Here is a 16,646-nt window from a genome sequence, read left to right as displayed (position 1 = left end):
TACCTCTGTGTGGAACTTTCTGTACTTGTCACTCACCTTCTGTTGCTGTGGAAAGTCCCGCACTGATACCCTAAAGATTTTAAATTCCCCAAAACTGGTTACGCCCGAGTCTCACCCTTGCTTCAGTGGATAATCTGACCTGGACGCTGTCGAGTTGTACTGAAGAACTGCTTCTGTAATTATAAAAGACTGGCCAGGACACTTATTCACAACCTGCTCATACTGAACATCCTTTCAAACACATTGTATTGTCTGACGTTACTCTTCTACACCTGTATACTGTAATGACAAACTCACTCTTCAGTGTCGCCCACATGATGCTGTTTCCTCTTAAGGTTTCATCCTCATGTCGTCTCCTTGCCTGTCGCCTTTGGCTCACTCATTAGGGATCTAAACCTATGTCTGGATTTCTATAAACCTGTTTTATGACGACATTTATTGTTAAAAGTCTTACACAAATAAAATCGAATTGAAAATGTTGTAACCAGTTTAACACATTCCCACTACTCAGCCAAAAAAAGTAATAAAACACAAAAAAGTATGGTTTCAATATTTATTTCATCAAAGAAACTTAACCTGTAGTCATATGGTCAAGAGGTTAAGCATATCATCTAGCATGTTTTCCCCACCTTTGAAACCACTTCTTTACTAATGCTGCACATATACCCTATGTCCAACAGAAGGTTGTGACCACAAAGAGTAATCCATCTCTACAGTGTTGTGAAATTTCAACACAAACAAAATATTTATTTAAAAAAAAAAAAAAAAAAAAAAAAGAAAGAAAAAAAAAAAAGAAAAAAAAAAGGACCTAATAGTATAATAGGAGTAAGGACAATATTGTGAACTCGAGAACACCACTGGTTTGTTCATGCAATTTTTTTTTTCCTTTTACTTGTGCTCTAGAAAGAAGGCACCGGACAACAGTCTGCGAGACACCAGAGACGTCAAGGAGCTGGAGCATCACGCTACGAAAATTATTTTCTCCCAAAAACACCACCCCAAAATAAGAGGCAGGTCATTTATTTCAAATCATTGAAACTATCATGAAGAATTACACCTCTACTGTGGCTTGACATTAATTAGGACTATCTACATATACATATAAAACAAACAAACAAAAAAATCAATATTGTATTTGTATTATGCATATAGTTTGATGGGACAGGCATGTCAGTCCTAAATCTGCACTCATCACACACTGTCCTCAGTGTGTGTGCAAAACAGGTTAGACTGAATCAGATCAGGTGGGTACTGAGAGCTGAGTACGGGGATGGGGGGAGAGACGTAATATAAAAAGCAGTTTACAAATAAAAAGGGAAAAAAAAAAAAAAAAAAAAAAAAAAAAGGAGAAAGTAATTTGTTAACAGAAGTAAAAACCCATAAAACTATGCTGCATTTCAGTACATGTAAAGAATGAAATTTGTGTGACTTTACATAAAATGGCCTTATTTCTCCATTTATTACCAAAGAAGGTGTGAGGGCTCTACTGGGAACCTAAAGAAGAAAAATAAAAGAACAAATATACCATGCAGAAGAGTAATACAGAGCACTGAAAGGTAAGAATGGGTAATTGCAACTTTCTTTTCCAAAAAGGCAAAACTACAGTGGTACTTGTATTGAGGGATTGTAAGGGTTAACTGCAGTTCTACACAAGCACTGAAAATATATTCGGAAGCTAAAATAAAATGTAAAACACTGGAGACTAAAAGCAAATCCCAAAAGCTACAGAGTGCATCATTTTTAAACACGACGGCCCTCCATTTCTCCACTTAAGAGCCTAGTCCAGTGTCATTTAAGAAATAAAAGAAAAAGAAAAGAAACCTGATGTCTTTTTTTTTTTTTTTTTTTAATTTTAAATCATTGCTGTTGCTTGACAATTTTTTATTCTTGACGTTTTTGTTTTTTTTCCTTTTCTGATCAGCCGCTTCTTCTTTGCTGTTTACTTCTTTTTTCCTTTATTTGATTTTCCAGACTACTTTGTATTAACGCTCCTTTCAGTATTTCGATGGTGACTCTCCACATGCGTCCACATTCAGCCCTGCTTGACACACACTCCAGTCAGTCACACGCACACTCTCTTTCTCGCTCTCACACATACACACGCACTCGCACACACCCATTCGTCTGCTGACTTTGCACACGTAGCGCAGTCGAGGAATGACACGCGCTGAAAGTTAGAGATTTCGGAGGTAAGCTCCGCGTCCTCGGCCCCAGGTCCATACATTCATACGCAAAAACGGCTCACTCGCACACACCTCTCACAGCGGGGCCCATTGTGGGGAGGGGAGACGCCAACCGGTACGACACCTCCCGCTGCTCAGTTCATTTTTTTGTTGTTTTTTTTTTTTTTTTTTGTATATTCTTGTTCAGAGGTTTTGTCTGTTTTCTTGTGTCATTCCCTCCAATTGCTAGGTTGCGACATCTTGTTTCTCCCCGTGGTTTTTTGCGCCGATTTGCTTTTGTTGTCGTTTGGTAGACACGTCCTGATATTTGTGTGACATTTCGCGAAATGTTCTCTGAACGCATTCGGTGTAGATGGTTGTGTTTTTGCAACATTTAGTAGCCCACTCATTCTCACTCGCACCCACTCGCCGTCACAAACTTCATTTGGACTGGATTCACGCCAGGATGCCAAACGAAATCCACACAATTTCTCTTGGATTAGATGCAGCCATGGATCCCATGAGCCAAGCACAATGGATCTAATTTCTCACATTCGCGCACTTCTCTCTTTCTCTCCTAATTAATTTTTTTTTTTACATGTTAGAGCGCTGCATCGCAAACAAATCTCCAGATTTCATGTCGCCCTTCTAGAACTGGAATCCCTCTGCTGGCACATTGGCTGATGAATTAAATCCATATGTTCCACCTTGGATGGCCTCTGGAACCAGACTCGAGTCCTCATCAATCTGAGTGGAGACACGAATGACAACTCAATTACCCAACCCTTAGCTCCTTTAATGAGTGACATTCAAAGACTTATTTGAGGACAGATTAATCTCAGATCCCTTATAAGACAAGTCAAGGACATCATGAAATAATCGAGTCTGTGATTAATTTAGTAAATGGAAGCATGTTAAATTACTTGTAAAACCCCAGTATACATGTACTTAACACTGAATCGCACATGCATTATGAACTCTCGTGCCTTTCAGGTCACTAAAAGCAAAAGACTTACATCGTCAGACGAGAAGAACTGATCGATGATTTCGTAAGCCAGTTTGTAGATGTCCTCATTCTCATGATTCTGCAGCTGTTCAATTTTTTCCAATCCTAAGCAAAAGAGCAAGGATGGAGGATCAACAACATCTACTCAAAATGTTACAAATACTGTACATTCTTCAATCAAGGTTGAATCAGAAATCAAACAGAACTTTTTAAAACTATATGTAAATCACTCTGAAGTCAAAAAGCACAAGATCATTACCGAAGATCTACAAATATACATGTTGCTTATATCATGGCTCCAAATTCACAGCACCTGATTTAAGTATTGGCTTACAACTGTTTATTTAGGCGAACTCGCAGGTCAATAAACTGGCCTTTTTGTGCTCAGTAGCAAGTAAACGATTTACAGCGCTGTACCACAGCGAGAAATAAAATCAGGTCATTTTACATTGAAGCTGTCAAACAAGATTTTTTGAATGGCAACTGTTTTACACATTTAAGTTTCTGTGGTGTGACTACTTTCTGCCACTGGTTATTCAACAGGTAACACTGTTTCTACCATCACAAAACAGTCATATAAGGAATTAAATATGAAGGGGTATGTTGTTATAGGAAAATAATCAACAGCATGTTTTTGTTATGTGGCCTGATGCAAAGCTGTGTTACTGGTACCACCCTGAAGTTGATTCTTTTTCTATTACAGCACATCCTGAAGTGTTTTATTTCCTCTTATACCATGGGAATTCATCATTCATCATTACAGCTTTTAATTTAGTAAATAACATACTTTTTATCTGTTTAGTTACATTTACAGTCCATGAAACAAATTAGTTCTCATTACCACCTATGTTATAATGGCTATAAACAGTCATCTCCTCACAAGGATGTTTTTCCCCCTCTCTCTTTAAGGAAATAACATAAAAGACATGGCCACGGTGGAAAACCTGCTAACGTCTACAGAGCACCAACACTGAAAATACCTTCCATAAGTGTTCTTACAGAAAGCTTCAAATCATGGATATGTTTTTCTTTGTGAAACAGCATTTTTCAATCCGCTTATTATTAATCTTATATTATATGGAGCGTTCACCATACAAGTCCCTGTCTAAATTGTAACTACAGAAGCAATAAAGTATTAGAATAAACACATTATAAATCTTGCAGACGGAATTACAGTCAGAGCTGCTGTGATAGAAAATTAATTATCCTCATCTGATGAATCGGATTCGAGATTTCAGCCGTGACATACTGGGGACCAACTCACCTCCACACTCCTCAATCAGGTTGGCGATGGTCTCTGCCTCTTCATCAGCCATTTTGAGAATATTGCTCAGTCCATCCAGAACCACCTGCACCACCTGAGCATCCTTGACTGTCAGCAGGTTGCAGAAGGGTGGAATAACCTGCTGCTGGATCAGGTACGCAACCTAGAGAACAAGATTGACACTGTATCACTGGAGCTACTTCACTGTTCTTCTTCACAGTACCAACATAAAACATACACAACATGGCCAAAAGTTTGGGGACACCTGACCATCACACCCATACGTGCATGCTGAACATCACATTCCAGATGATTCCACATCCCCTCCACTCTTCTGGGAAGGCTTTCCACTACATTTTGGAATGTGTCTGTGGGGATTTGTGCTCATTTAGCCGCAAGAGCTTTAATCAGGCACTGATGTTGGGCGAGGAGTGCAGGCGGCATTCCAGATCATCCCAAAGGTGCTCAGTGGGGTTGAGGTCAGGGCTCTGTGCAGCTCACTCGAGTTCTTCCACTTCAACTTCGGCAAACCATGTGTTCATGGAGCTCATTTTGTGTACAGGGGCGCTGTCATGCTGGAACAGGTTTGAGCCCCTTAGTTCCAGTGAAGCGAGATACTACAGCATAAAAAGACTTCCTATACAATTGCATGCTTCCAACATTGTGGCAACAGTTTGGGGATGAACCACATGTGATGGTCAGGTGTCCATGTACTTTTGGCCATATAATGTATGTCTAGCATAAATAATTGGTAGGGGCTTACCTGGTCTTTTCTGCCACTGATTGTGAGGTTACTGATGGCCCAAGCCGCCTCCTTCTGAGTGCCAAAATCCCCCTATAACCGTAAATTACAAATTAGACCTTTAAAACTTTGGAGTATGTAACGAACAGTGGCAAAACCTCTGCCTAAGTTTGTCTCTGCTCGGGATGTGGGAAAATTAACTGACTATTACATATTTTGCAACTCTCCATCAATACACATAAAAAGGCAGGTGCATTTCTTTTACAATAAAATATCATTTAACATTTTTGATAGGTACATGGGTTTTAAAGCAACACATGACCATACCTAGAAAAGACATATCACACTGGATATTAAAGAAAAAAAGGTTAATTGATGTAAAATTATTGTAACACCAAAATAGACATTAAAACAAATCTTGAGATGCCTAAAGAAAAAAAGCTGAATGAATAGAGATACAGGCACCTTGTCGAGCAGAAGGATGATCATGGGCACCAGGCTGGCATCAATAACTGCCTGGACCTGCTGCTGGTTCCCAGCTGTGATATTGGACAGGAACCACACTGCCTCCTGCAAGACAGATATTAAATTCAAATTACTGCATTATAGCAGTCTGATGTTTCATAGTGCATAACTGTTCTGTACAAGCATCAAACATTCAGAAGGATAGTGTTGGATCAGACTGCAGGAAGCTGTGGGAGGAGCCACAGCCCCTGAGCAAGACAGCGGCACTGCGAGAGCTGTGGATGGGAGCGGTTTTGAGGCTTTAATCATCGGCCCAGTCACAGAAAAGCCTCTGTTTGAGTGATGAGCCTCAGATGCACTCCTTTATCTGCAATGACTCTGTGGTCTTGAGCACTCCCAGTCCATCAGCTGAATAATCCATACACACACACACGCGCACCATTAAAAACCCCCTTTAAACACTTCCTAAAATGTCCTGTTGTGAACCATAAAACTAAACCTAATCATGGTCTAGATCTATATCTAAGCTTTGTTCCTTGGCAGATCTTCATCCAGGGTGTCACCTACTTCTGTGGTCTGTACTAAATCTAAGCAAATTCAAAATCCATGCACACATCAAACACACAAGTGCCGAGTCTCCATTATCATCATTTCCAATAGTAGATCTGCATCAAACACAATAATTGAAAAATGTGCCTATGCAAATATGTATTCAGATATAACCTATTAATAATAATCATAATAAACAGTGACTGCAGGTGTGTACCTTGTTGATTTTTTCCTTGGGGTGTGTGAGCAAGGCAGGGAAGTGGCTCAGGGCGTCGCAGTTCAGGACCACCTGTGTTTGTTCGTCTGTGCCGGTCACAATGTTCCCCACTGCACGCAGCGCTGCGGTCTAAAAAGGAGAAAGACGGCCTTATGAAAACGTTTAGCCTCGTAAACATTTTCGCTTTCCAAACGGCTGCATATTTTCCTGCAAGGCTCGCACAACCATTTTAGATTTCCAGTCACCGTTCCATTTTCTCAGTAACATGATAAGCTGCATTTTATTCTGTCTTATAAACCCCTTAAGAAAGTAAGGAAACAATTATTTACAGCTGATATAAAATAAGTGATAGCAGGAACTTACTTGTTTCCTGGATGTTCCACAACATTAAACTATAATATTTTAATGACATTCATTAATAAATAAAAGATTTATTAAATCCTGTAATAATACATCGATGCAGCAATGATCCCTTGTCCGTTAAGATTGTTATTTGACAATGCACTGAACTCACCTGAACTTTGACCTCCTGGTGGCTAAGAAGGGGCACCAAGTGAGGAACAATGCCAGAGTCGATGACCATCTGGATCTGTTCATTGCCAGCGTCAGTCAAATAAGACAGAGCCCACACTGTGTCCACCAGGATCTAACCAATCACAATCACAACACACCCTAACTTACACTCAGCGTACACCCGCACGTACAACCACACAAAACGAGAATGTTTGGCATGCAGACTTTGTGACGTCTGTGAGACAGAACTTACATTGACGTCCGTGTGATGAATCAGGACACACAGAGCAGGCAGGATCTATGTAGAAAAAGGAAAATGATGAATAAATAACAATGGCAATTTGGGGAGCATTAAAATCTTAGTAATACATGTATTTAAATCCTATACAAATAATCGCCCTGTTGAGACATGGAATAAAGCAACCAATAACTCACAAAATGTGATGACTGGCTGCCTACAGTCACCCCACACGTACCTCCTGGATAGTCTCCATAGGTGGAGGCGGATCCTTGTGACGGCACAGGTTAACCATGACCCAGGTGACATTGCGCAGGAAGGTGATGGGGATGGAGGGGCTGATGAAGGACAGCAGGGGCTTGACAACACCGAGGCTGATCACGTAGTCCCTGCACTGAGGACCATCACCTAGGAGAACATAACACCTGAATCAACTTACTGGTGCTTTACACATCTCTTAGACTTCTTACAAAAGTTTAAACCTTGTCTGTAATTGCCAGGTTTAAGTATCAGCGTCCGTATGATCATGACTTGTGAAGTGTTTAATATTTGCCTCAAAGTATGCTGAAATGTATGACAGTGTTGTATAACTCAATTTATAACCTATACTAGTGCTAAGCGCTTTTGGTCATAACACTATCAGGCAATATTACAGTTACCATGTCAAAGCATTGTTTTAACCCTACAGACTAACAGTAATAGTTTGTCTAAATTCTTGCAATACCATTGATTTAAGAAAAAAAATAAAAATAAAATCCTTCACCAACACTACTTTTCATACTGTTAATACGATGCCTAATCCTTTTGTACTTCATTTGAGTTTCTCATGCAAACTAAAAATGTTTACCACAAAAAGCAGTATAGAATTCTGTAATCTGTTTAACTAAAAGTAATAAGCCCACATAAAAATTTACTCTGAAATAACTTTCCCCAACATTATACAATACTCTGACAAACTACAAGGAGACTGACGGCTCACAGACACAGGTGGTGAACCGGTGACTTACCGATGATATTGCCCAAAGCCCAGACAGCTTGCTCACACACATTCTGGTGGGGGGAGTGCAGCAGCCTTAGGAACAGGGGAACTGCATCTGTGCACGCACACAGAAAGAGAGAGAAAGAGAGAGAGAGAGAGAGAGAGAACATGACAGCATGACTCAGATGTTTCAGTCTCTCTCAGTGATGACTCATATCAGGCCAACGTTTTCTGAACAGTCTCTCTAAATTCCCAAGACCGGCCCATGTTGTTTTCTGAATACTAATTCACTGCCTTGATATCTAAATCCGAACTGTAGTTATCAACCTGGCTTTAAAACATGCCATATGGGCATGTGTGTTACCCACAGTCACCTTTCTGAATGATTTTTTTTTTGCTCTCCCAAATTTGGTAAATTCTCCCTGTCTCTCCTCGATCATGCAACAGCCTACCAACTGGGGAGAGTAAAGGCTAACATATTCTTCCTCCGAGACGAATGAAGCCAGCCAAACTCATCCTTTCAAACTGCTGCTCACGCTGTTTCAAAGAGCACTATCTACCCTCTTCCACATACATGAGCTCACAGACGCCCGTGTTTGGCTAGTGTCACTTGTCAAGGGAGCAAGAGTATGCCATCCTTCCCACGCAGACAGCACAGCCAATTTTTGTTCCCTTGGTTCCCAGCCACAGATGGCTGTGGCGGCATCAGGATTCAAACTTTTATTCCCCCAACTAAAGGACAAACACTTTTCTGTTGCACCACTCAGGGGACATACTTCATTGAACGAGCGTGCAAATTCTAGACATATTGCAAAAAAACATCAAGGCATCTTTCAAAACATTCTTGCTAGCTGTAACCCAATCCATTGATTAAGAATTGCATTCCAACTGTATGGTACTGCAACATCTCAGACTCTGCATTATTAACCTTGCACTTAACTTATCTACTAAGGTATTCTGCAATACAAAATACTGACTTAATTTAACAAACCAAATACAGGGCATTAAAAAACACAAACTGCACATCAGTTAGCATATCTATGCAAAATATGGAAAAATTAAATGCACAGCAGATGGAACACTTACTGGACTGCACCACTGCCTGCGTTTGCTCCGAGGTCCCTGAAGCAATGTTGGTCAAAGCCCAGGCTGCCTCGAACTGCAGAGACGGACTTCAGGACAAAAGGGCAAGAGTTCAACACTCTGACTTTCCAAAATGGCAATATATATAAAACAGCAAAAGACCAGAATATAGTCTTACTTGTCATCTCTGTCCAGGCAGTGCACAAGAATAGGCAGAATACCAGATTTTATCAAATCATCTATGGGAGGGTTGCGGTCACTTGATAGCAGTTTCCTAGGAAGGAAATGTATTGTGTAAGTATTGGAAGGAAATGTAATGTATAAGTATTGTGAAACTGCAAGAACATATCTGCAGACAGACACAATTATTAAGCATGTACCCTACTAAGACTCAACAATGTAAGATAGTGCCAATACAAATACAAACCACAGCGAGTCTATGCGCCAAGCTGTATTACAATGCTGCCTACGTCATCACGGGTTGACAAATCACAAGCAGATTATGTGCCTGGGCTATCAGTTTTTCATACAGCTGCCTTGCGGTCAAGCAGTTTCATTAGACTGCTTCACCAACATTTTTAACTTATCCAACAATCAGTTTCCACTCCCCAACTTTCTACTCCCTGTTGTGTTTTGCAAAGGCAAACTTCTCATTTGATATATACTTGTTTGTTTTAAAGATAAGACGCCCATGCTACTCTTTTTCAAATTCTGCCACCTGCTGCACTACACACATGCACAAGGATGTAGTGTGGATATGAGTAGGAACTATTTTTACTGGAAATATTAATTAGCTTGAAGGGACTTTGGATAATCTTTCCAGAACCAGGAATATTAAAAGATGTGGACGCAGCTTAGCGAAAATGAAGAAGCTAATCAGACGAAGAACAACGTCTTTACACGCACTGAGAGAAAACTATAGCTCATAGCAGAAATATGAGGCAAAATTTTTCAAGGCCACAAACACAACAGGATAAAACCTTAATTTAAGTGTAATTATGCTAGTTGCCACTTCTTAGCCTAGTTAATTGAAATCCAGGAAAGCATAACATTATCTATCAAATGAATAAATGAATGCACATTGGAGCTTTCACTTGCCTAGTGTACTAGCTAATGAATTTATGATTTGTCCACTGTGGTCATACTTTGAGTCTAAACACATGTGCACACAGCAATATCTGGGGAGGATCTGACATTCCAAAGGCTGTTTTGAAAATCAGCACACAAACAGCTCTCAGGTGCCTCATCAGATATCTCACCTGGCAGCCTGCACTGCACTCAGCTGAATGCCCTGGTTGTCACTGGTGGCGTTCTGGAATAGACATTAAGAGAAAAGACATCAGTACCCAAAAAAAAAAAAAAAAAAAACCCAACAAAAAAACACCCCCCCTGCAATAGGACGCAATAACATGAGTCACATTAAGAGACGCTGAAAGATTACATTACCAGTATGCATGTGCTCATAAATACTGGCACATGCCTAATTAGCAGTCTGGACTATTGCAATTGCATACTACAACAGTACTGCAGCTAATTAGCTTAATTAATTATGTACCGCAAGACGACATTGTACATTCAAACATTCACTTTAATGTATCATGTTAAAGAATAAAAGAGAATCTGTACACATCATATGCATACTCCATTCTAATACAGCAAGCACTTACTTGGACAATTGCCTCCAAAGAGGTGTTTTGCTGAAAAGAAATCAGAAAACAGAATAATAAGCCACCATCCACTGAACTGTGCTTATTTTACTTTTTGAATCAAAATAATCAGTACTTATGACGACAAAAGGATTTTAACAGCTTTTACCGTCCTGAAATCTCCATCAACATCAGAGTCGTCGCAGATGTCCTCATGCGGCACGTTCCTCCTCTTCAAGAGGTGCTCGTCCCTCTTATTCTACAAGAAGACGAAATGCACACAATCAGATATGGTCAGTGGTATTTCCCTTGACCTAAATCTTCTAAAGAATCTAAAAGTGTTAGTTAAGCATGTGCCATCATTATATTTTCACAGTCTTCCAAATTTTTCAGGATATCTGGTTCTGCATTTCAATAACACTACACTGGTAAAAAGATTACGCAGTCAGAGGGACTGTTTTTGAATTCAGAAGTATGACAAAGCCGCCGCAGAGCGGGACACATGCAAAGCTCCCTTAGATATGTCCAAAACACAGATCTTTAGATTACAGCTGTCCTTGCGCAGCCTTCCATGATAACAGACTATCATTGCAGCACAAAATCATTGCTGCTCACCTAGACAGCCTCTTCTCCGATGCAATAAAGCGGGAGTGCCGATATTTAAACTGCCCCCGACAGCAGGACACGTGTACGAGTATTGAATATTGTTGTTTATATCAAAATGCTGTTGAATTTTTGACACTGATTGGTCAGAAGGTGTTCATTCATTTTCTATAATGCTCCTGTTGTAATGTGTTATCACTTCCATAGTAACAACTTACACTGGGACTTGTATGGTGAATGCTTGACACAAATGGATTTTAAAAATGTATGTAATTGCCGATATGTTGAAGCTTTTTGTAAGGAGATGTTTATTCAACATTTACGGAAGGAGTCTACAGTTTCATGGTCACATAAGCTGCAGGCGCTGTTGAGGAAACAATTGTTTGTAGAGTTCGAAAGAACTAAATTGAATTAAATGCAACTATAAATAGATAAAAAGTACAGGTCATTCTTTAATATGTATAAAATTGACAAACTGCTTTGGTATAAGATGAATACGACACTTTGGGACAAGCTGTTATTGGAAAATAATCAACTTCAGGGCTGCATCCTACCACCCTGTCATTGATTATTTTCCTACAACAGCAACACCTGCTGTGTTTTATTCCTCACAAATTGCATAGCTTGTTACTGCCTAATGTAAGCTATCAGACTTAAAGAAATACATCTTGTAGCAAAGAAAAGAAAAAAAAAAAGCACAAATTCAGATGAGTCTTTGGTGAATCAGGATTACCTTTCTCAGTTCCACGACCACCTCTGTGCGCTGTCTCCTCATTGTCTGCAAAAGAGAGACCGGGATCAATTTCATGGGGGGGAAAAAAGCGTATGAAAATTATTTAATTAGTGATGCAGCATGAAAATAGATCCAAATGCTGGAATGCTGTTCAGCAGAAAGAAATATCATTTCAGCACAAAAACAGAATCTTATAGTTTAAACTACATGAGGCTGTAGCCCTTCTATTTTTTTTATTTTATTATTATTTTTTTTTTTTTTAAATAACTGCAATGGTCCCACATATACTTGGCCAAAGCAGGCCGGACATATCATCATCTGCACCAATATGCACCGACCATTTTAAACTGACAAGGGAGAAAAGAGAAGAGAAAAAAAAAAACAAGCCAAAAAAAAATTTTAAAAAAAAACCAGCAAGGTATGAATATATCAACAACATATCAAGTGTGCAATCACAAAACAGTGACGAGTCTGCGAAGACATTTGCAGCACATTCTGGCGGCCGAAAACCTGATTTTTGCCCTCGCAGCATGCTCCACAATGTGTGCGCCGAAGATCACTTTAAGCCAAGACTTGGCTTCGAATAAGCCTAAAAAGACAGATGGTAGATCTGTGCAATGGATTTATTAACCAAGTACTCATAGCCCTTATTCTTTTATCTCCAGCTAAAATATCCCCTCTGATAAAGAAATTTGCGTAATAAGGCTTATTTTAAGACATGACGTTAATCTTGATAGCCTTTATAGACGTTAAGACGTGGTTTAGGGCCATATTTTTATTAACTAGCTTGCAACTAGTAAATGTGCAAATAATGAAGTGACGTACTTTTCTTGTGCATTTTCTCAGCCAACTTTTAAAAATGAACATCTTTAACTTCATACTGATTTTCCCCACCAGATAAGGAAAATAGTACTTTGATGTTTTTCAGCGTCTTCATGAAGGTGACAGGAACAGGCAGGGTGTGCGCTCATGCCACAGTAAGACAAGCTGTGAACATCCGCTTCTTGTTTCTTGTGTGTAAGCATGCCAGAGGTCTCAGAAATGTCAGCCTGATCTCAGTTATCACTCCAGGGACAGCACCATACACAAATTTGAAAACATCGCTTGAAATCATGACGTATGTAACAGGATCAGGGCAACACCTTGATATGATCACGTGTCTGGGCAGAGGGAAGAAGTGTCCCATTCACAAATCTATTCAACCGCTAGTTTTTACTTTGAAACAAAAGATTCAGCAAGCGGTTTAACTTGAATTGACAACTGCAGGTTTCACCGCCACCCCGTGCAGAACATAGGTGTCAAGCAATGTCTGAGAAGGTGCACAGCAACGTGTCTCATACTGGAGACCTTTTCTGCATGGCTGAAAATAAAAAGGCTGAAAATGGGGACATTGTGTCCTAGTTTGTTTGCTTCACATAGGCTCAAAAAATGTGTTCTTAGATGAGCGAGATTAGAAATCTTGGTCACGTCCCCACAAAATGGCTTGAGAGTCATCCTGACACATTTCCTTTTGAAACAGTAAGTCAGAGTTATCGTGTTGAGGTGTGTGAATGATTTATCAATAGTATTCAAGAGACACCACATCAGTGCCGAATCTAAACAAACCTGACAGGAGCTTAATGAATGAGCTAAATACAGAGAACAGTGAAGAGTTTAACAAGATCGTTTTTTTTTTCTGGATGATTTCTCATCACCGTTTTCACCCAAGCCTGTCAAGGATAAATATCATAGGTGACAAGACGCTGCATGTTTTGAAGTGATGCCTTACATGTATGAGCTGAGATCGACCGCCATAGGTGCTGATAGGGACGGAGAGCTTCTAAAATCTTTGTAAAATATTATCGCAAATACTTTCTGCGACTTTATAATTGTGACCTTCTCAGAAAATGCCTGCTGCATTAAAATATATAAAGAAGTATGAATTTATGGGCTTGCAAAAGTGAAGTGTGTATGCAAGAAATCCTTCGATAAGTGGGACAATGTGTCAGAACTCCGGCATTGAACAGAAGTTGGTAAAACGCTCCTGAGAAAAGGGTCTGGTCATCACGCCACCCCAAACTTGCACAAATTCCAGCTTACTCAAAATGAATAAGCTGCATGTTTCTGTTTTCGACCATGGGACAGGATGTACGCACGCGCTGCCACTGTAGAGTGATACACATCACCTTTAGTATTAATGATCTTGGGGGCGGGACATGAATGCTGTAGAGAGTATTTAATTGGATGAACATAAGACTAGTACAGGATGAGTCATCAAATAAATAAATAAATAAATAAATAAACTAAAGTTTTCCTAGACGTGACAAACTATAAAATTAAAATGAGAATACGTTGTTTATATATATTTTTTATATATATATAAAAAAGTGAACATAGAGAGAGGGGGGTTTTGGTGTCTGTAACACTTAAAGGATAAGTGAACCATCAGGGGCACTTTACACACACGGCGACATCCTGTTCCAAAAAAAAAGAAAAAAAATTAAAATAAAAATTGTTTTTAATGAAATTTAGTCAGGATTTAGTTCACGACCACAAGTCTCGTTAGTAATCTCTTCATCCAGGACACATTAATGTTAGTGAAGTACAATTCAAACACAGACGGTGGAACTATCTAGAATTAGCGTTATCGAAGGCTAAAAAAATAGTTTCAATCTTTCAGTTTTTACTCACGCATTAATATCACGCACATCTTGTCGAGTATAACGTTTTTTTAAACGCTAGTCAGGATGGCTAGTTATCTGAGATACAAAGCCATTACCAATGCGGTAGCTAGCTAACCAGTTGCTAACAAGTTAGCTAACCAGGTTAAGCTAGTCAGTCGGTTTTGGAAGGCGCTAGCACGCCGATATCTTTAGTTTATTTAAAAAAAAAATCATATAAATGTTATGGCGTCAAAACATTTAATTTGGTTAAATTTGAGGCTAACTGTGAGCTGTGGCTGTAGCTAGCTGCTGAGCTAGCACATATGTTTTATATAATCCTAGCTGAGGCGTAGCTGTGCTGCACTGCTAGCTCAGGCCACTCAGCTCGCTAGCGTTAGCTATTCCTGGCTGATTATTCTAGGCCAAAAGAATGTGAAATGCTAAGAAGACCTAGTGGAAACGTCATACATTTTCATACATGAATATTACTCCAGTTAGAACAAAATATAGCTTTTGGTTATTTTTCCCCCTGTGGATAATGACTCTTATTTAAGTTAAATACTAAATGATTAACACACCAGCCAACGTTGGGAGCTAGCATGCTAAATCTAGCTAATCAGAACAAAATGTTAAACCCGGTCCAAAGCCGCATACTGCACTTCTATACTATACAGTATAATCATAATACAGCACTAGTGTGTAATAGTTGACTATGTGCGCACTTTTTCCCCTCCATACCCCTCAGTGTGTTAGTGCGCGGACTCGGACCTGCGGCTCGCGCCGGGGCGTACAGGGAAGGGCAACTTGCTAACTAGCATAAATGTTTCACGTGAATCACTCGGTTTCTAAATTTATTATGCGTTATAATATTTTCGTGCAGAAACACGTCGCTGTAAAAATGAGCACAGATTCCGAGGTGACATGCTGTAAAAGCGAAAATCCCCGATAATTATGAACGACGTCACAGCGGAACCCGAAGTCACAGAATAGCGCAATACCGCCGAAAAACCGAGCTCCGTACACTTACCTCCAAATCGCGACCTTTATTTTTGAAATTTTTCAGCCGTTGGTTGTCCAACTTCTCGTTATCATTCATGTTTGCGAATATATAGCAATCGATTTAGATGAAAATACCGAAAATTCTTTTCGACTATCCCTCTCACACAGCCCGTTCACTTTGGCTCAGCTAACCACCGGACTATTTTTTTTTTCTGCTAGCAAGTAATAGCCTCGCGTTGCATGATGGGAATGCCGGTGGTATGGGTGCAGTCAAGCCTTTGGGCTGTGTCCCGTTCACTTCACTTCGACCGTCTCCCAAATGCCTCTCTATTGCATAAATAATCTACTACATAGTGCGCTCAAGGCATTGATCCATACCCCAGGTAGTGAACACAACTAGGAAGATTGGAGTCATTTGGAATTCGGCCTTTATCTAAAGGGGGAAGTCCCACAGGCGAAAAACAGGGGGCCCTCAGTGGGTCGTGAATAAATTTATAGAAACTTCACGAAGAAAAACTGTATCTCTATATCTGTTTTAAGGCACATTTGAGTCACATATTCACTTCTTTCTACTTTAGCTGGCACCCCAAGCTGATTTCACTGTGGAAAAAATTAGCTACACAAGAAAAACCATAAGAACCAGTTAACTAGTTAGCATCAACCAACCTAATGTGATAGCTGAGTTAATGTGAAACTCAGTAAAAAGACCATAATTATAGACTCAACTTTATTTCATGAACTTTTTAAACTGTTAAATATAACATGTTTTCTCATTTCCATTTTTATGATTTAATATAATTTTTAT

The 16,646-nt window shown here is 39.6% G+C and overlaps 1 protein-coding gene across 1 annotated transcript; it reads right to left on the bottom strand.

The window, feature by feature from the left end:
• Positions 1–539: 539 nt before the first annotated feature.
• kpna4 (karyopherin alpha 4 (importin alpha 3)) lies at positions 540–16,106 on the bottom strand. The gene is made up of 17 exons (XM_026941167.3): positions 15,870–16,106; positions 12,201–12,245; positions 11,034–11,123; positions 10,886–10,915; positions 10,478–10,530; positions 9,397–9,492; positions 9,222–9,307; positions 8,164–8,250; positions 7,395–7,564; positions 7,172–7,216; positions 6,920–7,051; positions 6,406–6,534; positions 5,640–5,744; positions 5,196–5,267; positions 4,433–4,595; positions 3,179–3,273; positions 540–2,909 (listed from the first exon to the last, which is right to left on the bottom strand). Exons 1-17 carry the CDS (start codon positions 15,936–15,938, stop codon positions 2,811–2,813), a joined length of 1,566 nt encoding a protein of 521 aa, XP_026796968.1. The 5' UTR covers positions 15,939–16,106; the 3' UTR covers positions 540–2,810.
• Positions 16,107–16,646: the final 540 nt, after the last annotated feature.

This window comes from Pangasianodon hypophthalmus, chromosome 21 (genome assembly GCF_027358585.1).
Source record: "Pangasianodon hypophthalmus isolate fPanHyp1 chromosome 21, fPanHyp1.pri, whole genome shotgun sequence".
Lineage (NCBI taxonomy): Eukaryota > Metazoa > Chordata > Actinopteri > Siluriformes > Pangasiidae > Pangasianodon > Pangasianodon hypophthalmus.
The sequence above is the reverse complement of the archived record's forward strand: the minus strand, read 5'-3'. Positions and strand labels throughout refer to the sequence as shown.